This window comes from Protobothrops mucrosquamatus, unplaced genomic scaffold, assembly GCF_001527695.2.
Source record: "Protobothrops mucrosquamatus isolate PMUCROS unplaced genomic scaffold, P.Mucros_1.0 scaffold_281, whole genome shotgun sequence".
Classification (NCBI taxonomy): Eukaryota; Metazoa; Chordata; class Lepidosauria; order Squamata; family Viperidae; genus Protobothrops; species Protobothrops mucrosquamatus.
Genome location: NW_015386357.1, coordinates 964,395 through 991,367, shown reverse-complemented (window position 1 = coordinate 991,367; position 26,973 = coordinate 964,395). Strand labels below are relative to the sequence as shown.

Here is a 26,973-nt window from a genome sequence, read left to right as displayed (position 1 = left end):
AATGTAATTTCTTTTTCTTAACCCGGTTCCTTTAAAATGATTGTTGGTTGGTTTAAGAGCTGCTTAATGTATTTTTTATCTTGCTGTAACCTATTTTATATACTACTGTTCTTGGATTTGTTGATGATGAAAAGTGGCATTGAATGCTTTTAAAATATAAAGGGACAAATTAAATATTAAAGCAATGTAGAGTAAATGCAAACAGAACAACAACCATGCATTCAAAATGGTATCTAACAAGAGAGAAGAAACTAGGATCATTAATATCTTTATAAAATGGGAGACAGTTAAGTGTGAGGACTAGTCGTAAAAGATCTTTGGCTGTAACAAATATCCACAAGCAGAAGATGAAAAAGATATTAGCAAATAATTTTACATATAATTTTAAAAAGAAATGTAAATGCATTTATGGCTCAACAATTGTTAGTTTTAGTACTGAAATCAGCTGTGTTTTTCCAATACTGTACAGTATAAAGCAAATGTTATATGTGCATATCAGATGTTTGGTAATTATACTAGGAATTTTGGCAGTAAGATCACAGTTCAATAACCCAGTCAAATCATTCCAACGATCTAAATGTTACCTATTATATCACAATTACAAGTCTGTTGGTAATTATTTATACATTGTAAAGTTGTTTCATGGGTCATTTATCTACTTTTTAAAATGTAGATATTTTAATTCCTAGAAGTTTGAGATCAGATTTTAACCTCCAAAAGGCTTAATGGCTTCTTTGTTATAATGGACTAATCAGGTGCCAAATAATTATAGCTAAGTTTTTAGACTTATAGATAAAGCCAATGTAATAACTAACAAGGAAGCACTGTCACCAATGTATTCTATTTATGGCCAATGTACTCTATTTACAAATTCAGTATTTGGATACATGGGATCTTTAAGACCTTTTCCATGATAATATTAGAGCTTGGTCCACATGGAAGCCAAGAAAAGACAATTGTACGTATGAAGGCTGTTTTCCTATAAACATAGGGGCTCATAATGGAATTAAAAGGGTTTTTAACGTGGTCCATGGTCAATATAATAGGATGAAAAGAGCCTAATAAGCTGGGATCTTTCTCACAATACAATAGTAGTGTTATCTGTCTTATCATAATCTGTTACAGGTCCATTTCTTTTCTTTCATTTACAAAATATAGTTATTGTTATTACATTTCAAGTTCAGGAACCAACCAGATAAAGTTTTAACATCTCTTTAATCAAAATTGCATATCAAACACAAACCACACATTACCGATTTGAGTGGAAGTACAAAATATGCTTTGCTGTGAGAGGCAAGAAGCTGAGGAAGGAGGGAAAATGTCAACTGAGCATGGAATTACATTTTAATTGGACCAAGGCCTTGCTCATAGCAACCCAGTTGTTTATGAGTCAGGTCTGAATCTGTCTATAAAGTCATTCATTATTTAATGCCTGCATGGCCATTCACTTTGGACAGCTTCCAGTACGAGATCTGTAAAAACAATAACTGCCCAGTCACATCAGATCAACTAAGAGGGCGAGGGAAGCCTCTGTGGAAGACTCATGTAGCCTTAAGACATCCATCTTCAAAGGCTACACATTCCTAACATCCTTGCATGTTTTTCTATAATATAAATATAGCCATTTCATTTATGGGACTGAACTCATCCCATTTGTATAGACTGGTTGTATTTATTATCAGGAATATTGATATTATGGAATTGAAAGTGAACAGATCTGAAAGCACACTGACGGGAACTATAGAGATTTCCACTAGACCTGTAACTCTCTTCCTAATTTTTGTGCAGTTTTAATTTCCTTCTTTAGTTAATATCTATATTTTGATAAATAAGTAAAAATGTAATATAATAGCTTAAAGAAAAGGTTATATAGAATTCTATGGATTGAGACAGACTAGCACTTAGCAATAGCACTTAGACTTATATACTGCTTCACAGCCCTCTCTAAGCAGCATACAGTCAGCATATTGCCCCCAACAATTTGGGTCCTCATTTTACCAACCTTGGAAGGATGGAAGGCTGAGTCAACCTTGAACTGGCAGAGAATTGAACTGCTGGCACAGCAGAATTAGCTTGCAATACTGCATTCTAACTACTGTGCCACCATGGCTCTTATAAGGTTTAAAGTAAGGATTTAAGCCACATGGAAGCAAGATCCTGTAGACATGTCTCTCAGAAACAACTACTAAGGCATTTTCATTTGGTGCCATGTCTTCTCTCCTCTTTCAGTGCTCACATGCAGCATATTATATATGTAGCTTCTAGTTTCCAGAAAGTTTCTATGCATAAGAAGTTTTGTTGATTTTATTAAATATTCAGATTTTCTAATCATTGCTATTCATGACTCATATTTCTTGTTGCACTAATATTAGAATATATTTTATAATGTCCTTAATATCCATAGGGTATCTTGCAAAAACATGATCAGAATCAAAAAGATATCTTTGTGTTAGTTCTTTCCTTCTGAATCAGAGATGAAGAACAGCTCCTGCCATCGCATCCAAGAAATATAGTTTCCCAGTTTTCTTGGAAACTTCCAGGAATACTAACCATTTTATCACTTTTCAAGAAATAGGTAGCTGCTTCATATTTCTTAAAAATACAATTTTAGGCAAAGATTGGACTTTGCCTCAGATCAGGAAGTTAACATAAATTTCCCATTTCCAGCAGCGTTTCTAGTCTGTCCTCTAATTATATCATTTCCTATCAATCTATTCTGACTTTTTGAACTCTCAGTAGTTTTGGTAATCTAATTTTTACAGATTTGACAGAATGCGAAGTCAAAATAACATGACTAACAGTTGAGGAAAACTCCTAAAATGTATGGCTATTATTTCCAATAATGTTTCTTGATATGCTTGAAACAAAATTTACATAGCTTTTTGCCATGTTCCAGAAATGCTGCTGACTCATTCCTATCATTTTGTCTGACCTGTTAAGGAAAGCTTGATCTTCACAAAAGCTAGCAGGTTCATTTACTGATAGTTCACTCAGCAGCAATAATAGATGAGAAGATAATTTTACCAAGGCTTTTAAAGTATGTTTTATTCCATATATCACCAATAAATTTTATGTATTACTAGCAAATATTCCTAGTGAGCTATATACAGTTTCTATACAGACCATGGAAATATGTCGACATTTATACGAACCTGGCAAGTTTCTTGTTAGGATCTCTTCCCTCCCCCCCCCCCGTGGTTTTGGCTACAAGCATTTTGTGAATGTTTGCATAGTCACATCTCCAAATGCTCTACATCAGCCTATCATTTACAGCATATGGCTGTAATATTATCAGTCCACAGAATTTAGATCAAGACAAATTACACAGAATATGTTGTACATAATCTGTAATTCAATAGCATTTACATGTTCTTTATTTAAAAACAAATGAACAAAGCAAACAATTAGAGTGCCTTTTTAGGCCTTTGGGAATATGGAATCCACTTAACAAACTGAGAAATCTTTCAAAAGTCTAGACTCCAACCATATCATATCCTTTCCAGTATTACAATTAGAGTACACCACTGGCTGATTTTTGTCATGCTTTATATGGAAATATTATATTATGAACAATAATATTATAAATGAACAATAGCAGATTTAGATTTTCTGTCCAGAGGCATGAAATTGTCGTATAGTTCATGAAGTCAGCAATTCATCTGGTCAAGTATTTCATATCATTCTCATCATCAGTCTTCTTGGATTGTAGGGTGTTCCCAGTGCTGTAATAGGATATGTTAGGACCTCCAGACTTCTGAATTCTAATTATGTATACCAACTGAAGCTATACCCTAAGGACGGACAGTATGCTCAATCTGATTTTAAATTGCAGTTCTATTGCCTGAAACATTTGGATTGTATTTGGACTTTCTTGCTACTTTTGCACAGTTTTATCTTTTGTTATTTATTTACTTGATGAACAATTCTGGAATATACAAAAGCTTGTATCTACTTTTGTGCCATTTTATATGGCTTAATAAAGATGTAATACATGGAGGTTGAGTCAACTTTCTCAAAGGGCCACTCATCAAGTTATTCCTTATGTTTGTTTCTTTTGATTTAGTTTTCCATTAAACCAATCAAATTTATGTGGTGTCTTAAGAGTAAAAAAAATAACTTGATGGCACAACATCATCAAACCAAGCAAACTCTTTAAAATACCCAAAAAATTTTTTTAGTTACTTCAAATAATAACAATTCCCTGGAAATCAACTTTTCAAATCTACAAAGATAGTATATACAGATAGCAAATACGTTTAAAAACTTAGAGCAGATATGCAGGAAACAATTGCTGACAACAACAAAAACTAACTTTTTGCCCTCTAATCATAAGGAGGATAAACTTCAAATACATAGTTTGATGTGAAGACTGCCGCCATGTAAGTTATTTTTAAGTGTGCCTGTTATTACCAGGCATAGAAAATTACTATATTTAAAGTTCCATATCACAGCTGGCATTTTTTTTTTCAAAACATGCCAGTATAACAGTTTATAGAAATCTCTTATACTCTAGCAAACCCACTCCTATTCAGTTTAAAAAAATTATATTACCTTAAAAGTAGTGAGGGTAAAGAAAAGAAGATAAGATCTTTTTGCAAGTCTTAAACACGCATCAAAGCAATCTTCAAATGCACTGTGGAATTTTCTTTAGCAGGTTGAAATCTACAGGAACGTACTCTTAACAGCTAATCTTAATCCAGGCTGGATACAGCTAGGTATTATGTAGCTCAATCAAGATTCTGAACTCAGTAAACGCTGATCCCGACAATAAAAGGCATTCTATGGCAAAATAAAGAGACACTGTGAAGAAAAATATGTGTTTTCCAGCCTTCAAGGATGATATACAAATGGCTCGCTTGCCCCAGCCTTTTGGCACAAGGCTTTTATTTGTTTCTTTTCTGCAAAAATGGAACCATTGTGCCAAGACAAAAGAACTCTTTCCCTCTCTTACCTTTTTATAATTCTCCTCCATATCCAAACTGGATATTTCAGTGACAATGTCATCCATTCCATTACTGTCAAAATGCATTTCTTAGTGCTTGAAGTCCAAAACAATTAAAAAGAAAATAACATTCTCTTGCACCTCCTGCATATCTGGATCCAAGTCTTCCTTTTCACAGCTTGCTCTCCACACTGTCCTAAGTAAGTGGCATTTAAAAAAAATAAAAAGGCCAGGGATTTCAGATGTCTTCTTCATTAGAAGAACTTCCTGATCTATTTCTTTTCACCTCGATGGAAGGACAGCTTCCATTTCCAAAAGAAGGTCTCATCGTTAATGATGCTTGAAACAGTCTTAGTTGTTGCTATCACACACACCTCTGAACTATGCTGTTAGAATCCACTCCAAAGCAGCCTTCTTTTTGCCTAATAAAGGCAAGGCTGCTTCCATTAAACTGCAACCGGCTTCTCTGCTCTTGGAACACGGAAAGCAACAGTCTTCCTCCAGTCCCTGGTAGTTCAGGATAAAAATAGATGGAGGCCTGCCTAGCAGACTACACCAGAGCAGAGGGAGGAAGGGGAGGGAGAAACAAAAGCCTAAATCATAACCTCCTATTTTAAAAGGTGTACAAATCAAAGATACAGGGAGCTTAGTCATAACCAGGGAATCAACGGATGCACGTATTTGTAATAGAATTACAAAAAATCATAAAACAGAGTTAGGATTCTTAAATCTCTCCCTGCCCCAAACATCATTTCTTAAAATTAGTGGTACAGTTTCCTGCCATTTTTCAGAGAGGAAATAAATAGTGTATAGTTAAGTGCAAAAATAATTTTAGACCACTTTAACTTCAGAAGTACACAAAACTGTGGTCCTACCCAGGGGTTTGGCACAGTCCTACTAGTGACTCACCCATTTTAAGTGTGTAAAAACACTGCCCATCCCTGTCCTAAAAATACACCTACGTATCAGTAATAGCTTAAGGAACTGTCCCCACTACTGTAGAAAATCAGCTTGCTGTTATTCATGTTCAGAAGCATAGAACAGTAATTCAGAAGCAGAGTAGGCTTATTTCCCAGTTTTTTTAAAAACAAAATTTCAGTTGCCTGAGAGTTGCCCGTATCTTGTTTGAATGATCTCCTCAGACTGTGGTCAATTATTAGATCCTGCCTTTATTTTTTAGATTTCAAGGTGGTGTATGTAATACTCTCTCCTCCAATTTCTCCACGACAACTTTGTGAAATGGGGTGGGCAGATGGAGAGAAATTGGTCCGAAGTCACTCAGCCAGCTTCCATGCCTAAGGCAAGTTTTCTGCAATAATGAAGCAACTTCTTTTTCCTCTCTTTTTTTCCTTTGCTTCTTTTTCTTTTGCCCTTTTTTTTGAAAGCCCACTTTTGATGGGTAGCTATGACTGATAATCTTAGATAAGTAATAACATAAAAGAACTATCAAATTAGAAATTTGCCACTCCAATTCACAGTACAGGTTTTTCACAGTACAGTTAGTTTTCAAATAAAGCAGAACTCTGAAGCTTGGAAATTCCTCAAAGACCATGTTTATTAGTTACAAAGTATCAGCACATCATAAGTGAAAGCAAGTCTGAAGACACATGTAACAATTCCCCAATACAAAGTTAAGAAATCCCACCTCTAAAGCTATGCAAGCAACTATGTTCCCCAATACATCTTCTTGGCAGGCTTTGCACGAAACGCCTGGCCAGCAGTCTCAGGAGCAGCTGATGACCTTGGTTCCCATGGGACAAAAGATTATTTTGATTAGCAAAGCACCTGGCAATCCCTCCTCTCCCCTTCAATGTGTCAACCAAAAATGAATAGGGAAAATGGCTATAGCCATGCTCATTTTCAAAGTTGACAGGTCATATGTCACTTTTCTCAGTGCTGTTGCAATTTTGAACGGTCACTAAATGAATTGTTGTAAGTCGAGGACTACCCATACTTCATAGACAATCTTCCCTCTAGATCTAGAGTCTAAGTCCTTGGTTCAGGGAATTGCTCAAAATATTTTTTTCCCCTGGAAACATTACTGTTTGATAGCAAAGAATAATCAATTCACAGAAACAAAAGTCCTCTGGAATGAAGAGGTGCCAGTTCCTGCAGTGCTTGGGATTTTCATTAGTCTGCTTGAGCAAACATTTTGGAGATGTTTTGACATTCTTCACAGCTTCTCCAACTGGACATCTGGAGTTGGTTTGGCTTTCCCACAAAACTTCGAAGCATCCCACTTTGATGTGCTGCTGTTAGTTAATTTCATAATAGTAGCTCTTTATTTCCCTTTTGATCTTGTGCAAACTAACTTTAAATTACCCCTAAGATTCCAAAACAGAAGATAACCAAAGCAGAACTGCCTGTGAGAGAAATTCTTGTTTCAAATTAAGTATTGTTCTCAAAATGTTAATGAATTACCTTACACCAGCATAAAGAATCTGGGTAAAGTGATGTGGGTTAAGTCACCTTGAGATAAATTTAGTTATTAGTTGTTTAATTTTTATCATTTTATACATAGTTGGGCAGCCCTTTGGCCTAGAGGCCACACAAGACCTGTTAGAACCCTTTTTAAAACAATTGCTAACAACACTGCAATGTCAAATTCACTGAAAATTGAGAGGAACAATTATAATTGTGAGTTCTCATGCTGATAAAAAATCAGGAGATGGTCGTATTAACAGCCAGCTGTAAGCTTTTCCATTATCAGTGAAAATACCTGCTAATGTTAATGGATCATAGGAACTTATTAGAAAAGTTTAAAAAAAAGGTCACAGCCCAAATTCTTGTAACCCCATCTCTTTCATCTCAATAAATCAATCAGAATCAATTTCTCCAAAAGAATTACTTTTTTGATTGAGGCAACTGTCAAAAAGCATAACAACAATTTTCAATGCTTTTATGTTAAAATAAGCAATAAGATATACTCAAAAGGTTATGTACACCTAACAATAAACAAGTGCCATTTATGATTCAAATTACACTTTTGTGACTTGATGTTTGAGAGACATCTCAAAAAACTTGACACCTGTTTAATTGAAGAAGTCCCTTTCATGCTGTTATCTTTTATTGGAAGGATAGGAAGACTTATCATCAGATATTATGAGAGTATTTTGCTTCAGACAGGAGTTGGGAACAGGGGATTCCAGATACTACAAAGCCACCATATTTAGAACCCATAACCAGCAACCAGCAGCGAAAATTCAGCTATTTCTGAAGAACATTATTCTTCAACATAAGCTGTAAGATGTTTCCTCAGACAGTTTAGACAAAAGGACATTAGTTCTTTAACTCAGCCTTTTCCAAGTTACTATTGTTCAGATGTGTTGGCAGAACTTCTAGCTGGAAATTCTAGTTCAAACACATCTAGAATATGGTACCAGTTGGCAAATGTAGTTTCAGTGAAGGATGTTCAGACATCCTCCTTGTTCCATTAAGGTTTTTACTATCATTGAATAATTATGATTGCAATTGAATATACAATAAACTGCATTTTATATATTACTGGATTTTGCTCAAGGCCAACTTAGTTTCCGGCATGACTGAACTGAAATTCAGAAAAGTTTCCATCCATTTTGGATTTTGCCTAAAATCAATCCAAACTTGTTTTTTTTTTTTTTTAAAAAAAGAAGCTATTTCTATTGCCCATGGTTTAATATCTACCTTTTCTAAAGAAACATAGTTAAGATTAGTGACAGAAAATTAGGATCAACAAAATGCTATGATCCATTTATTCAGAACCTTCCAAGCTTGTCCTGTTACACTTAACGGAAAAGATGAAATGACCAAGTCTAATAATTACCAAGGCTTATGCCTGTAATGGTTAGTCATGATTTTCAGAAAATATGAATGTAATGTTCCTGGCATTTAATCTGCTAGAACTAATCAGCCACAAAAGAAAATATAGAGAAGAACAATGAACATGAAGCAAAAAAGAGGAAACTGTTTTAGGATTTTCTAAGTTTCTAGTGCAATTGAGATTTCAAATACTGTATACAAATATTGCTTTATATATCTACTTATATCTATTTTTAACTGTTTCAGATCTGAACATATGGCCTCCACTGCAAAGGGTAAAACTATTAATAAAAAATGTGAATGACCCACTTAGTAAAATAAAATTAATTGTGATATGAATGCTATCAATGTACCAAAATATCAGTAAAACTGCTATTAACATTTCCCTTTCAAATCTATTAAATACACAGAAAATATTTAATCCTACAGTACATTTACATCAATTGTAAAAGACTTAAAATCTCTAGGATGTACTATTGAAAAGTTTAACAGAAGTAGACATGCATTAGTATGCCGGGCAAGCTAAATTCAATTATTTTTCTTATAGGCTTCTGTGTAATTACTTTCCTGCACATAGGAATTATGTTAATATGCTTTACTTTTTTTATGGCTCCCATCTTCACAGCTGACGCAGTCATTTCCTAGTGTTACTAAAATTAATTCTTCCTTTTTCCTGTTCAATTACTAGGCAAACAAAAGATAAATCTACTCATTTTGTGAAAACTCTATTCATTTACCAAGGTGGAGACTTAAAAGTTTTATTAGCTAAGAATGTTAAAATACCATATGACAAAATCTTCCTAAGGTACTGATGACAACTTTTAAAAATGATCATATACTTTTTTGCATTTAATCAGTGTAACAATAGCAGAAAAATGTGTATTTTTCTGTGAGAACAATGTGCGGTAATTGAATAACATATTTCTTATTGTCACAGATTATCCAAGTCATTCTTGATCACGCTAATCAGAATTTCCTGTTTATCATATTTTACATTTTTGCCCAGTGATGCAGAGTATTCATATCAACACACTCATCTCCATAAACAACTTGCATTTGTCAATGAATTGCAGTTGAAGTGACTTCTATCACAGTTAAAAAAAAGTCGATCAATCATGGCATGTTCCAGACTTATGATTGTATGCCTTCCAGAGCTACCTTGTGGTAAGATGGGCGGCCAATAAATGTTATAAATAAATAAATAACATATTTTCTTAAAGAAGGTTCCTACTAGTAAAACCCAAAGAACAGGTGTAAAAAACATGTCAGAGTTACTGCCTTGTGTTAATGACCTTGAGCTAATGCCCCAGTGTTACACTGAAGATAATTTTGAAATTTATTAGTCTACTTATTTTTTTAACCCTTATAATATAAACCTGGGTGACTAGCCATCAGTGGGGTAGCTGTTTTTATAGGAGCGGTGCCTTTTGCACCCGGCTCCTAGATCTCGTGACCGGGCCCCGGTAATCCTCTTGCGTTGAACTCTTAGTCGTTCTTCCGCATACTGCTGCGCTCCTAGCCTTCTCTTTCCCACCCCTTTTCTTTTCTTGCCTAGTTTGCTTGTCAGGGGAGGGGGGNTACCCCTAAGATTCCAAAACAGAAGATAACCAAAGCAGAACTGCCTGTGAGAGAAATTCTTGTTTCAAATTAAGTATTGTTCTCAAAATGTTAATGAATTACCTTACACCAGCATAAAGAATCTGGGTAAAGTGATGTGGGTTAAGTCACCTTGAGATAAATTTAGTTATTAGTTGTTTAATTTTTATCATTTTATACAGAGTTGGGCAGCCCTTTGGCCTAGAGGCCACACAGGACCTGTTAGAACCCTTTTTAAAACAATTGCTAACAACACTGCAATGTCAAATTCACTGAGAATTGAGAGGCACAATTATAATTGTGAGTTCTCATGCTGATAAAAATTCAGGAGATGGTCATATTAACAGCCAGCTGTAAGCTTTTCCATTATCAGTGAAAATACCTGCTAATGTTAATGGATCATAGGAACTTATTAGAAAAGTTAAAAAAAAGGTCACAGCCCAAATTCTTGTAACCCCATCTCTTTCATCTCAATAAATCAATCAGAATCAATTTCTCCAAAAGAATTACTTTTTTGATTGAAGCAACTGTCAAAAAGCGTAACAACAATTTTCAATGCTTTTATGTTAAAATAAGCAATAAGATATACTCAAAAGGTTATGTACACCTAACAATAAACAAGTGCCATTTATGATTCAAATTACACTTTTGTGACTTGATGTTTGAGAGACATCTCAAAAAACTTGACACCTGTTTAATTGAAGAAGTCCCTTTCATGCTGTTATCTTTTATTGGAAGGATAGGAAGACTTATCATCAGATATTATGAGAGTATTTTGCTTCAGACAGGGGTTGGGAACAGGGGATTCCAGATACTACAAAGCCACCATATTTAGAACCCATAACCAGCAACCAGCAGCGAAAATTCAGCTACTTCTGAAAAACATTATTCTTCAACATAAGCTGTAAGATGTTTCCTCAGACAGTTTAGACAAAAGGACACTAGTTCTTTAACTCAGCCTTTTCCAAGTTACTATTGTTCAGATGTGTTGGCAGAACTTCTAGCTGGAAATTCTAGTCCAAACACATCTAGAATATGGTACCAGTTGGCAAATGTAGTTTCAGTGAAGGATGTTCAGACATCCTCCTTGTTCCATTAAGGTTTTTACTATTATTGAATAATTATGATTGCAATTGAATATACAATAAACTGCATTTTATATATTACTGGATTTTGCTCAAGGCCAACTTAGTTTCCGGCATGACTGAATTGAAATTCAGAAAAGTTTCCATCCATTTTGGATTAACTGTAGGCCAATGTTTTGCCTAAAACTTGTTGTTTTTTTTTAAAAAAAGAAGCTATTTCTATTGCCCATGATTTAAAATCTACCTTTTCTAAAGAAACATAGTTAAGATTAGTGACAGAAAATTAGGATCAACAAAATGCTATGATCCATTTATTCAGAACCTTCCAAGCTTGTCCTGTTACACTTAACGGAAAAGATGAAATGACCAAGTCTAATAATTACCAAGGCTTATGCCTGTAATGGTTAGTCATGATTTTCAGAAAATATGAATGTAATGTTCCTGGCATTTAATCTGCTAGACCTAATCAGCCACAAAAGAAAATATAGAGAAGAATAATGAACATGAAGCAAAAAAGAGGAAACTGTTTTAGGATTTTCTAAGTTTCTAGTGCAATTGAGATTTCAAATACTGTATACAAATATTGCTTTATATATCTACTTATATCTATTTTTAATTGTTTCAGATCTGAACATATGGCTTCCACTGCAATGGGTAAAACTATTAATAAAAAAATGTGAATGACTCACTTAGTAAAATAAAATTAATTGTGATATGAATGCTATCAATGTACCAAAAATATCAGTAAAACTGCTATTAACATTTCCCTTTCAAATCTATTAAATACACAGAAAATATTTAATCCTACAGTACATTTACATCAATTGTAAAAGACTTAAAATCTCTAGGATGTACCATTCAAAAGTTTAACAGAAGTAGACATGCATTAGTATGCCGGGCAAGCTAAATTCAATTATTTTTCTTATAGGCTTCTGTGTAATTACTTTCCTGCACATAGGAATTATGTTAATATGCTTTACTTTTTTTATGGCTCCCATCTTCACAGCTGACGCAGTCATTTCCTAGTGTTACTAAAATTAATTCTTCCTTTTTCCTGTTCAATTACTAGGCAAACAAAAGATAAATCTACTCATTTTGTGAAAACTCTATTCATTTAACAAGGTGGAGACTTAAAAGTTTTATTAGCTAAGAATGTTAAAATACTGTATGACAAAATCTTCCTAAGGTACTGATGACAACTTTTAAAAATGATCATATACTTTTTTGCATTTAATCAGTGTAACAATAGCAGAAAAATGTGTATTTTTCTGTGAGAACAATGTGCGGTAATTGAATAACATATTTCTTATTGTCACAGATTATCCAAGTCATTCTTGATCACGCTAATCAGAATTTCCTGTTTATCATATTTTACATTTTTGCCCAGTGATGCAGAGTATTCATATCAACACACTCATCTCCATAAACAACTTGCATTTGTCAATGAATTGCAATTGAAGTGACTTCTATCACAGTTAAAAAAAAGTCGATCAATCATGGCATGTTCCAGACTTATGATTGTATGCCTTCCAGAGCTACCTTGTGGTAAGCTGGGCGGCCAATAAATGTTATAAATAAATAAATAACATATTTTCTTAAAGAAGGTTCCTACTAGTAAAACCCAAAGAACAGGTGTAAAAAACATGTCAGAGTTACTGCCTTGTGTTAATGACCTTGAGCTAATGCCCCAGTGTTACACTGAAGATAATTTTGAAATTTATTAATCTACTTATTTTTTTAACCCTTATAATATAAACCTATTTCAATAGTTAGAACTGATGCATGGTTTGTTCATATATATATATGTATATGTATATGTATATGTATATGTATATACACACACACATATACATACATACATACATACATACATACATACATACATACATCAACCTTCATGTATGCTGCCCATTTTTGATCTGGTTTGGTTTACATTAGTGAAACATTGGAAGTGGCTTCAATGAGGCATTTTCTGCTATAGTATCAAGTATGTAGATAATATGTTTTGCTTCAAAGCCTCATTGGTGCTCAATGCTTATTTCTTCTAAACATCTTTGAAAAGAGTCTATCAAAGGTTCCTTAATAAATCTGGTTAATTTATAAGAGAATGAAGACTAGGAATATATAGCCTACTTTACAATGAAGTGAATTTAAAAAAATTCCTTCCTTCCTCCCTCCCTCGGTGGCATGATATGAAGAGCATTTAAACACCCAGAGTTTTAAATAAATGAAAGCAAAATACCACATTGGGAACAAGGCCATAAATGATCTGGAGTCAGGTAAAAATATGAAGCTATCTATATTTGCAGAATAATTCTGTGCAAATTCTGTGTATGTGAAAATCCAAGTAGACTAATAAATTTCAAAATTATATTTAGTGTAACGCTGGGGCATTCCTATATACCATCGGTTATACACTAATGGATTCTGAATGTGTTGTGACAAAGACTGGAGAACAGCCATGAAAATGTCAAAGGAGATAAGAATGGTAAAAATTTATCTTAGGAATTGTTAGAAAGCACTGTTCTAAGAAAATGTCCAGTACAATAACAACTTCCTATAAGGTTTAATTTTTGGTACCCTGATCATCATCACTGCACTTCTTTGAATCTAATCCATTTGCTCTGAGTCCTTCTTAATGTGTGAATCCAGACTGGGCTCCCAGCTAAGATAGGATTTGACCAAAATAAATAGACTGAAACTATTTATATGCAGTCTAAAATTGAACATTGCTGGCTCATATAAATTTTTTCCAGCCTACCAAGATAATTTTGAAACTTTGGCCATAAATGGGTTTACACATTGGACAAGCTGTCATGCAGTTTGGTGTGGATATGCATAGATTTCAACCTAGGCTTTCTGGTTTACAGGAGATCAGGATTAAAGTAAGCTATTGTTAAGTAGTGAAGTGGGCATTAGAAATATTTTGGAGTATTTTCATGGCTGGGAGCAGAATTGTAATAAGTATGAGAACCACAACTTTCAGCCACCCCTTCCCTTGTAGAGTTTGATTTTAGGAAGGGATTCTTTGTTTATAAACAACATATAGGTTATGTAGGTCTTATATTCCAGTGTTTGGCTGTTTCCTGTTGAAATTGAATTGGGATCAGAGATGACTTGCAGTGTACCTGTTGCCTATCTCTGGCTTAGTGTAAAGAATGAACTCACCTAATTACTAATATGTGTTCAGCCTTATTCAGTTTGGTTCTTTCCAGATTTGTTTGAATGTAATTATCATAATTCATTAGCCATCATTCATAGACCATAATAAAACCAATGATATAGTGATTTTATAAACTGACTTTGGTCCAGAAATCTATATTCTTTATTGGTAGAGAAATTTGTACTTGAAGTGATATATCAGTATACAGAACCTCTAAAATCTAGTTCTGCTAAAACACACATTCAAAACTCAAGCAATGCAGAAGCAATGCTTCTAAACAAAGAAAAGATTACATTTTAAATATTTTTTTATCCTGCCTTTATTAGTTTTTATAAATAACTCAAAGCAGCGAACATATTTAATGGTCCTTTCTCCTCCTATTTATTTATTTATGCACTGATATTGATCTCCTCTCTCATCTCTGCTTGCCAAAAGCAGACAAACTGAAATAAAAATTCAACAGTTGACTTTAAATTGTTCATTTTCAGCAAATACATCTTGGAGCTATTGTACCTACACAACTGGTTCTAATGTTCAAAAGAATAACTCAAATCCCTTCTCCTACATGTACTACAGTATGTATGTTTGAAGCACTGCTTTCTGTTGGTTTAGCCTAGTACTAGTATTTCCTCTCTTCATGGTTGTATAAATCTCTGGTTAGAGAAACTGGCAATTGTATGGGGTCTGTGAAGGCATTTTGAACATTGCAAGTATTTCATAGGTGCTCATACAAAATGGCTGCCCTGGGGTGGAAATGGTTGTTTGCAAAATGAGTGCCATGGTGATCAGACTGTCATAAGTCATGTACCAGAAATAAAATGGCTGAGTTCTGCTCTCCATCCATTATATCCCTGTGATTCCCTTATTTTTTTTTTCTGGAAAAGCAGACATGAAAGAAAAACACTGGGTTGCAGCCATCCAGCATTATTTATTTATTTATTTATTTATTTATTTATTTATTTATTTATTTATTTATTTATTTATTAATTATCCATCCATCCATCCATCCATCCATCCAAAATACTGAGGGGGTTTCTGTGCAACCACAACAATCTTGTACCAAGGTGGAGATGGCTTTGTTTTTCTGTATTTAATTTCCCATTCTTTTTTTAAAAAAATTAAAGTAATCCCAAAGAAAGCAATGAATCCTTACTTATAAACCAGAATTTACATAAGCAATTCATTGATCCATGTAGACTTTTTTCTCTCTCTGTCTGAAGAGGGAGAATCTTGCTATGGGTTTGTAAACTATTAGCCTAGGTTATTTTTTCATACAAAACTCTCCCTCTTTTAGTTTGTTCACTTATGGCTATTAAGTCACAATTCATGGATTATGATAATATAGGGAGGGAAACCAAAGTGTGGAAATGTCCTTAGTGATTTTTGGTTCTACATCAAAAATAAATGAAGAGTATAATGTTTGAATAGCTTGTTTTAAAAAGGATGAAGCACTATATTTTAATAGCACATAGTTGTTGACTCAATGCATCTAGAAAGATGATGCAAACAAGGCATTTATTATCTACCCACAGATGGCAGTGATAGCAGCTTTTAAGATTTTTCTTCTCTCCATGAAAGAAGCAGCTTTTATTGCTTGCATTGTGGGAATCTAATCATATTATCTTTCAACTGGACTCTACAATTTAGATTCTGTATCACGGTTGGGTTAAAAATATGAATTAAAATATAATTTCTGTTTTTTCTTAGCTTAATAATGGTGTGATAAACTCTTTTTGTTTTTAAAGTAACTTTGTTTATTACAAAGATTTTATCTGTTAACATACAATTTATAATCCATACCAAATTCATTATGCCAGGCAGCCAAACTTTAAATACCGAACTATGTAAAAATCTGCTCATTCTAATATCTCTGATGGTACTCAGTGTACTTTCAGCTAATCAAACTTGCTAAAGAACTGAGTTCTTTTTCAAAAGAGACAAAAGATGACCTTTAACACCAACCAGAATTCAAAATATGGTTCTAGAAGAATTCTTTGTGACACAGCTGGGTATTTATTAAAAATTAAAAAACCAGTTGTTGTTTATCCCTACGCTGTCCTTAAATAGCATTATCTTCTTGCATTTACATCTAAATTATTATATACAGGGACATATCTTTTAAAATAAAGTATAATGTCAGATTTGTCCTATATCAACTTTTCTTCTATAGTTGCCCATTTGTCTAAACAAACTGAAAACATAAAATACATTTTAAAAAAGAGCGAGGAGCACTATATAAACTAACATGTCTACTAAAAACCCACTGAAATATTCCACTATAAAGAAACCATAGGGAAATTCTGATTAGAAATAAAAAAAAATCTGAGTTTGGTTTAGTGTTTTATATTGCTTTGATGATAAGATTTTTTCACAACATTGATTCTTGATACCACCTTCCAATTACACACAGCCTAAACACAATACAGCTCAATACCTCCTACTGGAGTCTTGAAAGGTCCCTGTACAAAAAGATATAAAATGGTAGAATATTATTTGTCAAAACTGTATGCTATCTACATTTTATATGTTTTGTTTTCGAAGTGTTACAATGTTCATAGGAAAACCAGTAGTAACATTCTTTAGAAAAGAAGCAAGCGACTTCTTTCTCCCGAGGTTAGTAGTAACCAAAGAGTAAATGTAAGCACTATAATCACAACACAGTATTTGGATTTTAAAGATAAATAACAATAAATGTTTGATGCAGCTTATTGGCATATTTCTTGCTAGTTTAAAACCCACATATATTGATGCTGGTGACAACCTAAGGAGAACTGGAATGCATAACTCCTATAATAGATATATACTTTAACATTATTTATTTTTCATCAGTTAACCCTTTTCTCTAAATATCCTCAACACAGCCAGTAACATTCTCTCTTATACGGAATAATCTGAAATCTATCAGTTTTTCAACCCTAATGAAATGCAATTAGGAAGCAGAACTAATTATTATTTTGTCCAGAGTTGTTTTCATTCAGTCTAAGCAGGCACATAGATACTGATTTAGCAACAGATACTTAACAACCGACTACCTTAAAGAAAAATATGGATTATTTTCCTTCCTGCTCATCACATCCCCTAGCAGCTGCACTGAAAAGAAAAGAAGATAAAGCTTAAAAAAAAGAAAAAGCTACCCAGTTTTGCAGAAGCTGAAAAGAAGCAACTTGCTGCATTGTAAAAAAAGGGGCAGGCCTCCTCTCTATCTCTTCCGATGGAAGATTAAGGTATAAGAGATTCCTTTCTTACCTGATAAGAACAGTTTTCCTGGTGTACCATCTCAGAGCATCATCCAGAAAAGCAGACTGAGGAGCTGAGACTGTTTACCGAAGCTGCAAACTGAAAACCCTGCAGGGTCTAAAGAAGAGGACGGCTTTCTACTGAGAGAGGCTTCCTGCAGATTAAAATGGATGCTGCTTCTGCTGTTTCAACCTGCGCAATGGCACTGCCTTTGCTAGCAAGAAGCAGTAGAGCAGAGCAGTTCCTCTCAGGGAACCAGCAACAAGGCTTAATAATAGGTAGCCAAGGCTGTTCTGAGGGGAAAGGGGGGGGGGAGAGCAGGCTCATGCGTTGCTAGCACAATCAGCCAATTATAGGCACAAAGAAAAAGATTGGTGTGACGCAAGTGTGATCTTTTGGTGCTCTATGTAGGCAGTTCACAGCGGAAATATTCTAGTCCTCATTAAAAAGGAAAAGGAAAGGAAAAAGGCGAACTTAAGCACTGCCACAAAGGTCTATTCCTATCATTTCTGCAGTCATTTTTCTTGATAAGTAGACTTTAAATCAAACTTGAAGGTGTAACTTGTACATTTTAAGAACTTTTTCAAAGTCAGCCATCTTAAGAAAATACCAAAATGTTGCTTTTTGTTTTTTTTAATATACTGAAAATGAAATGTTAAAATCAGGGAGAAAAAGAGATAAGGTCTTTTTCCTTCAGCAAAACAATCACTAAAATCAGATTCAGTGGGGTGATTTTTAATTACTGATTTCTAAAACAACGCAACTAACATTTTCTAATTAACCACTAGACTTGGTAAACCCTTTTCAAAAATGGCTTGAGGCCACCACAGGATGCGTTGTTATTGATCTGCTTCTGTATACTGTTGAGCTGTGTTTATCCAAAAGAGAGATGCCTGGGAATGTCAGACAACCTCTCACATGTAAAGATTAGATAGGAAAAACTCATTTGCTTACATCACTGAATTTGAAAACAACTCCTCTAAAAGAAACCTAAAATGAAAAATAGGTTATCTCAGTAAAACAAATTAGAATTTGTTCTAATTGATGCTTCATGGGGCCAATAACATTTAACATCCCTAAATCAGCCCTTATTTATTAATGTGTTTTATATCCCTCCTTTTATAAAGGAGCTCAAGGCCCCATATATAGTGTACCATCCTCCTATTTTTCCTACACCAACACCCTGTCCAGTAGAGTGAACGGAGAGTGAGTGATTGGCCCAAAGTCATCCAATGAGTCTCTATGGATGAGGTCGGCCCATGGTAGTGAACATGGACCTACCTACTTTTTACTAGAAGATTCACTGGCATTTTTTCTTTATCCCTGAATGCATCTTTGTTGGGAAAAATGTTAAATTGTTTCTTTGCAAGATTAATGTACAGATCCGTGCCCATCCAATTACTCTAAGACGTGGGTGTCAAACTCGATTGCGTCACATGACGTATTGTGATATATCTTGACATGTTTGCCTTTGCGTAGCTGGGATGGGCGTGGCCTGCATGTTAAGCATCCGGCCAATGGGCCACCAGTTTGACACTCCTGCTCTCAGAGAAAAAGAAATAAGATCATTTTCCTAAATAACATAATCCCTAAATAAGATGGGGATCAAACTATTTCCCAAAGCGCCAAAAGGCAAGAAAAGAAACAATGGATGAAACTAACCAAAGAGATGAGTAGCCTACAATTATGGAGAAATTTCCTAATGGTGAGAGCAATCAACCAATGGAATAGCTTGCGTTCAGAAGCTGTGGATCTAAAATTTATCTAAATTTTATGGTACAGGGTCTCCTGCTCAAGCAAGGGTTTGACTAGAAGACCTTCAAGATTCTGTTCTATTCACTATCCTATCCTATTCTGACTGAATCCAGAGTTTTCCAGGTCTACCTTGGAATTTGTGAGAGCTTATCTACTGTAACTCAAAACATTTTGGAAAAAAACATCCTTTAGGTTTGTCTTTTGGTTATTATTATTTCTAAGGATTTTTTTAAAAAAATTATGAACTTTATAAAATGTACAGTATTAACTGGGAAAAATAGTTAAAGATATCTAGAAATATTTCAATTTACTAAGCTACAATTCATTTTTCTGCATTCCTTATTTTTTAAGACAAAACAGCAACAGCACTCTCTGGTCTGGTAGAATGGACTAGAAAGTGAAGCAGGGGTTGTCTTTTACAAAGTCATGAAGCTGGTAAGTTTCATAAAGTTAAATTTTAGTATTACAGACATTAACACAGCAATCCTCTGGTTGGCACACTCTAATATAATCAAGAGGAGACTGAGAGCTCTAGTTTCCATTTTTTAACTAAGTGGGACTCTTCCTCACAGCTCTCCTTCCACCAGTTAATTAGCAGAAAGCTAAACTGCCAGGGATTTTGTTATTGAAATACTAATCCCAATGGCTTCTTTTCACCAGAGACAGTGTATTCATTTCATGGGCATAGAAGTCCACCTTCTTTGTGTCATCAACTGGCAAAACAACCCCAACCCTGGCAGTGTTGTTGTGAGATCAGCTGGCTTGGCCTGGGAAACGTAGCAGGTGAGGGAGGACAAGAGAACAGTCCTTGGCTCAGAGATCTGGACTAATTCATATACGTGACAGCCCAAATGGCAGCTGATAAGCACCTGAAAAGGAGTTGCATAAGCCATTATTTCATTCTGCTGGTCCACTGGGCAGTTCTTCCCCATGTGCTGTGGTTTGGCTGGTTTTTGCTCACAAATTGAATCAAGAATATTGTGTGCAGTTTAGTTACCACATTTGAAAAGGGATATAGTGGAGCTAGAGAAGGTTCTGAGGAGGGCAACCAAGTTGATCAAGAGGCTGGAGCAGATTCTCTATGAATAAAGGTTGTGACATTGGGGACTTTTTAGTCTGAAAAAGAGGCAAAATAAAAAAGGGACATAACTGAGTTGCACAAAAATATGCATGGTGTAGATAAAGTGGATAAGAAGAAGCCATTTTCTTAAAATACCAGAAAGATGAGATTGAAGAATCAGGAAATATTCTTTTACTTAACATATAATCAAACTTGGGAATTTGTTATCATAAGATATGGTGCTGGCTACCAGCTGCTGTTTTCAAAAATCAATACGATCAATTCATGGAAGACATGGTAATCAATGACTATTAACCTTGATCTCTGCATGATTGTCTCTGAAGGCCATCTGCTCATACATCAGTGGATCTCCTTATGCTATTTGTTGGCCACCGTGAGATTGCTGGACTAGATAGGGCAGGGCACTATATGTTCTTTAGTTAAGAATAGTGTTAAGCTTCCAAAGCAGCCCAACAATAGTTAAAAAGCACCCCAACAAATCCTGTCAATGGGGAGGAGTAGTACTTCATGGAGTAACAGACAGAAAGCCAACCAGCTTTACTGGGCCTGAACCAAGCTGAAGATTGGTTGGATACATGCTGATATGCAGGTTTGAAAGAACTTGCCCATCTCTGCCCCAAGGAAATCTCAATACTGCCTTGGATGACCAGAGGGGAAGAAGCAGGCCATTACCAGTCTAAAAGTGCAACAGTGCTAGTATGAAGCCATTCCCTAGCAGTCAACTGACAGTAACTTCAACACAATGAATGGTTAAGTGTACCCAATTCTGCTGTGACTTGCTGGCTGCTTAAGGGGAAATCACTGCTTTAAAACAGTCAAAGACAACTTCAGGCTGATAGTTGAGCGAGGAATGGGCAGCTGATTTGATGAACAGCTGATATGAAAGTTATGTGCATGCACAACAATGTCACCTAGTTCAAGTATTGCCTGTGCATTTACACATAGCTGGCAACAGCTTTGTGGCAGCCTTCCAAAGGTTGTTATAATACTTTGACATATGCTAACACACTTTGTGAACTATCTTAGTGTGAAGCATTATTGTTTTAATATAAAATAATCATGTCTTAAAACAGTTTTGCACAATTTCCTATATACATTCTGGCTGGGATGGCGAAGAATGGGAATTGACTCCCATCATTTTTGGAACTTTTTAAATGTTATTTTGTCAGCAATCAAGGACTGTAAAGAGCCAAGAAATAATGGCATGGCATGGGAAATAAGAATTTTCCAGTTGATTGTGTATGTTTCCTTTTTTTTATTTTTCTCCTGCCAAAACTCAATGGAAATTCTGATTCTGATATTTGCAGCATAATTTCTGAAAGCTTTAGAACTAGGAATTAGGAACTTAGGAATTTTGTGGTGCTGGTAAAATGAGCTTACAAAATACAACTTCTAACATGTTTTAGTGTCATAAATATATACTTGTTTCTTTTTATTTTAACATCATAATTTCAAAAGGAAGTGTGTTATATCATTTTACTGTATTTTTTCCAAAATGAAATACAAAAAGATTAAGCTGGTTTGTATGTAGTTGCAGCAAGTAAGGGTAGAATGAGTATGAATTTCTAAAAATAAAACCCGATATCCTAAAAATACAATTGCAAACAATTCCAGCAAAGGAAACATGGAATTCCAGCAAAGAATGGTATAAGCCAATATGGCTGCTCCCAAAATATAATGGAAATCTGAAACACAGAAAGATTATTGGAGGTAGAAGGAGGGATCAGTCAAATGGAAAAAGTTCCTCTAAAAGGCACAAATTTCTAAGGCTAAAGTTAAATGAGTTAAAATTGCTAAAATGAGTTAAAAAAAGAAAGCATACAGTGAATAACAAACATATGGGAAAATTTTATGGCAAAAGGACTGATCTGAAAACAATTCAGCATCTTGTAATGTCAGCATGAATTTCTTAAAAATAGGTTTTTTCAAACTAGTATTAAGTCATTCTGTTTTTTTAAAAAATGAATTAATAGATTGTGGGAATACTGAAGTCACAGATGATTTAAGCAAACACCTGACAGCTGCATTTGAACAGATAATAAACAAACACCAAGAATGCTCATCAATGGTTTATCATTAAAGTGGCTGAAATGTTAGCTGAAATGGTCTTGGAACTCTCCAACAGTCACCCAGTTACAATGACTGGGTAAAGAGGTGGAAGGAACATTAATTAAATCTGCAGATAACACAAACTGTATTAGCTAATGTTATATAAGACAAAACATTCAAAATTACACTAAAAGATTAAGAAGCAAGCGGAAAATAAAGGGAGGAACAGAAAAATGCTAAGTTATGTATTTAGGAAAACTACAGTGAAAGAATAAAGTACGGAATAGGGAACATATTATATGATAATAGTATCTGCGAGAAAGATTTTGGAGCAACAGTTAATCACGAGCTGGATACGAGTCTAAAGTATGACATGACTGTTAAAAAGACAAGTATAGTTTTGGGCTGCATGAGCATATGATAAGGGAAGGACCACCTGTACATCTTAATGATTTGGATAAGAATATTTGTGAATAAATTATAAAAAAATCTGCAAGGAAAAGCACTTGGCTATGGAACATTTAAACAATTAAACAAACATCAAATTCTGGGAGAAAAAACAAGTTCAAGTGATAGAAATCAATCCGTATTCTCTGCCTTAACTCTCATACTGGTACACCTTATCATTTGGACTCAAGAGCCTGGAAGCACTGTCACATGAATGGGTTCAGTGTCATGATTCTTAGATAGGTAGGCAAACCTCCACAAAGGGATAGAAAAGTTGTTAAAATACTGCACAGGTAATCCAGGTTGGGATTTTATCTTCAGAATTGATAAAAATGTTTGATATGTACATATCTCTCACCCTATTCCCCTTCAGAGTAAGCATCATTTTACAGAGTGAAGAAGGAATAAGTGACGGTAAAGCCAAGAAGGTAAAGACTGGTTTTAAAAAAGGGAATACTATGAAAAATAGTTTGTACTAATACCATAAATTATCTCTTTTTACCACTGCAAGTCAAGCTTGCTTCCACCAGGCCCACAGACTAGTTCAAGTACTGACTTTTGTTCTTTAAACATGTCTTTTCAGTTCTTTTCTTTTTTCAGGTTCTCATCAGCTGCATTCAAACACATCTTTCTCATTTTTCCCTTCTTCTCAACCCATTCTTCATTATTTTACATTTTTTACCATTTATATTGCTTTAACTATATTTTATGATTTCTATTATTTTTGTAACCCAACCAGGGTTGCAACTTATGTATTTTCCAAATAAAGAAATAAATTTATTCTAAATGGATACAATCTTGGATTCCAGCACTGATTATGATTTTATTAAGATTATGAAAAAGTCATGAGTTTGTCTGTGTTTTTCTCACACACAAATGCTTTTTTTATATATAACCTCTCATATTAATTCATCTCTTAATGGCACATATCTCATTAATAATTCTAATAAAATAACTCCTTTCTTCACAAATTACTGTTATATTAATAGCCCAAATGACTATTTCACACTGCACAAATTCTCAGGGCTGTGGACTGAGTTTTGTCAGGTATACCTTTGGTGTAAAACAGCAAAAAAACAGCCCATATAACAGCTGATTCTTTTAAAGATGGGCTAATTGGTTTTCTTTCTGCAGATGTTTTTGCAAGGATCATAAAATTGTGGTGCCATTACCTACTTGCATGTAAAACCTATAATTCTCAATGAAATGTAGCACCCTTGTTAGGAAAAAACACTCCTACCCTTACAAAAATTAAAAAACACATTAAGTGGCTATGAATACAACTGTGTGATGGTTGTTCAAAAATTGTTGGCCTAGCAAATAAACAATTTCATTAGAATTAGCAACTTTCATGCAACACCAAAAACATTTGTTCTTATTTCTGTTCTTTCTACAGTACGTATATCTCTGTGTCTATCATTCTCATTCTTTCATATTATATTTTCCAAGATTCAAGGGTACATTTTGAGAGTTTCTCTTCTTTGGCCTTTGCAAAGAGAAATATATAATGACTGAATAAATATTCCAGATAGAAGATCCAATTTTAGTACTAATGGTGATTCAAGGGAGACGAATTCCTACCTTGGAAAAATTCAATAAAATATTGAAAAGAAAGCTATAAAGTAAGTTTCAGGCAGATGTTATTTTGGTTTAAAACTTTTCCCTAATTGGATAATATAGCTCACAGGGATTAAAAACTGTTCTGGACTTTAAACAGTTTTAAAAGTACTGCAATTATTTATTGTGTAAACTGACTAGAAAAAATATAAGCGTTTGTTCAGTAACTCCTAAGTGAGCCCTGAGAAGCTATAATCTCCTCTGCCTTCCATTTAACTAAAAAAAAAAAGCTTTTTAAAAACCACATTGGGAAACACAAGCTGTTTCCAACTTCTTGGTGTAACAGAACTATTTCTTGTACATAAAGCAGATCATAGGGTTGGTGCTTACAAGAAAGGATTCAGACAACAACAACTGGGAAAAGAATCCTTCGGTTAAGGAAAGTCTCCCTGGCTTGAAACTTCACTCTTGGTTGCAACAAGGGCACACTTCCATATTATTGCTAATAATATGCAAGAAGCCTTCTTCTGGAAGGCTTTTTTTCAATTTTCCAATCTAGTCTCAGGGATTTTCTGATGATCTCTCATCCAAGTATCTTTCTGGATGATCTTTCTCCATCTCTGCTTAATTTTCAGATTAGCCAAAGGCAACTAGATCAGTGGTTCTCAACCTTTTTAATGCCGCGACCCCAACCGGTCGTAAGTCGAGGACTAAACTGGTCGTAAGTCGAGGACTAAACCGGTCGTAAGTAGAGGACTACCCAATCGGTCGTAAGTCGAGGACTTTCCCTGCCCGGGAGTGCCGTGCATGCGTGGTTCCGCCCCCTGCGCCGGCCGAGGCGTAGCTGGCAAGCGGCAGAGACGGAGCAGGCCGACCACCAGCTGGCCCAGCCCAAGGGAGGTAAGGCACCCGCCGGAAAAGGGGAAAAAATGGCGGACAAAAAAATGGCGGACAGCCTTGCTTGGCGACCCCCGTGAAATGATCGATCGACCCCAAATGGGGTCCCAACCCACAGGTTGAGAACCACTGAACTAGATGCTTCCACCTGCTGTAACATCATATTGTTGCTACAAAGTGCTTCTCTTACTGTAGTGGGCAGAGGGAATTGCCTTAAGGGACAGGTTGAAGAGCCAAGAAAATGGTCAGATAAAAGATGACTGAATTTTGGGTGGGAATATAACCTGAACAAACATCTCAGACAAGACCCTTCCTAGTTCTATGAAGATAAAAGAAAGGACATTCAGTTTTCACTGCATTCAGACTTGTAAGGCTTTGTTACTATAGCTTTACAATAAAAGACCTACGTGACATTGGATTCCTAATCTCAACTACCTTGAAGTGCTGACACATTGTTTTGACAATGACTATCTGATGCATCGATATAATTGTCTCTCCATACTTAATAGTTTTTAGAAAGATAAAGAATAAAATCATGGTTAAAATAAGATTTCCAATAAAATCTTCATTTGTCTAAGTGCTGCAGACTACCATCTAGTGGTCAACCTGAACATACAAATTATTTATAGCAATTTTCTTTCCTTTGAGATGATAGTAAAGTATAATAAATAACGGATGCTGCTGTATTATATTATTTTAGCATTCTGTCCAATTTGGACAGCGTTCTCCAGTTATCAGAACTGTCAGCCATAAATCATGCCCATACCTCTTTCTTCCCCTCATCTGGATATCCCCAAATCCCAAATATTGCAGCCAATCTCTCTCTCTCTTTTTGTCTTACCCAACCACACATGCCTGGGAAGGCTCAGTTTTAGAAGAGCTTCATGTCATTTCCTACATTTGAATCTTTTATCAGTGCAATTAGATTTTAACGAATCTCGATAAACACGCATCATGATCGTTTTTCTTCCTACTAAAAAAATAGCTAATGAACCAAAAAAGGAAAAACCCCCAAGAGATTTAATAATGTACAATATAAAATTTATTTAAGAGAAATTATTTATTTAAGGTAGTCCTTACTTATGACCAGTAGTTAAGCAAGTGTTTGAAGTTCTGACGGACCCCCCCCCCAGTCACATAATCATATTTTGGGCACCTGGTAACTAGCCTCCCATCGGCCGGTACGCTCCCACAGAGTGGGTCTCCTCAGGGTGCCGTCAGCCAGACAGTGCCGGCTGGCGACCCCCAGGGGGAGGGCCTTCTCTGTGGGAGCCCCCACCCTCTGGAACGAACTACCCCCAGAGATCCGGGTGATCCCGGATCTCCCCTCCTTCCGCCGCGCCCTAAAGACATGGCTTTTCCAACA

The 26,973-nt window shown here is 35.1% G+C and overlaps 1 protein-coding gene across 2 annotated transcripts in view; it reads right to left on the bottom strand.

The window, feature by feature from the left end:
- Window positions 1-26,973, bottom strand: part of LOC107302693 (schwannomin-interacting protein 1) — a 313,366-nt gene that overhangs the window by 23,878 nt on the left and 262,515 nt on the right. Inside the window, exon 1 of one of the 2 annotated variants that reach the window (XM_015831832.1) lies at window positions 4,952-5,458. The exons of the other annotated variant lie outside the window; for it this stretch is intronic. Within the exon in view, the coding sequence (XP_015687318.1) occupies window positions 4,952-5,029 (78 nt within the window). The 5' untranslated portion in view covers window positions 5,030-5,458. Of the gene's footprint in view, window positions 1-4,951; window positions 5,459-26,973 lie in introns of those variants that run through there. 2 annotated transcript variants of the gene reach the window in all.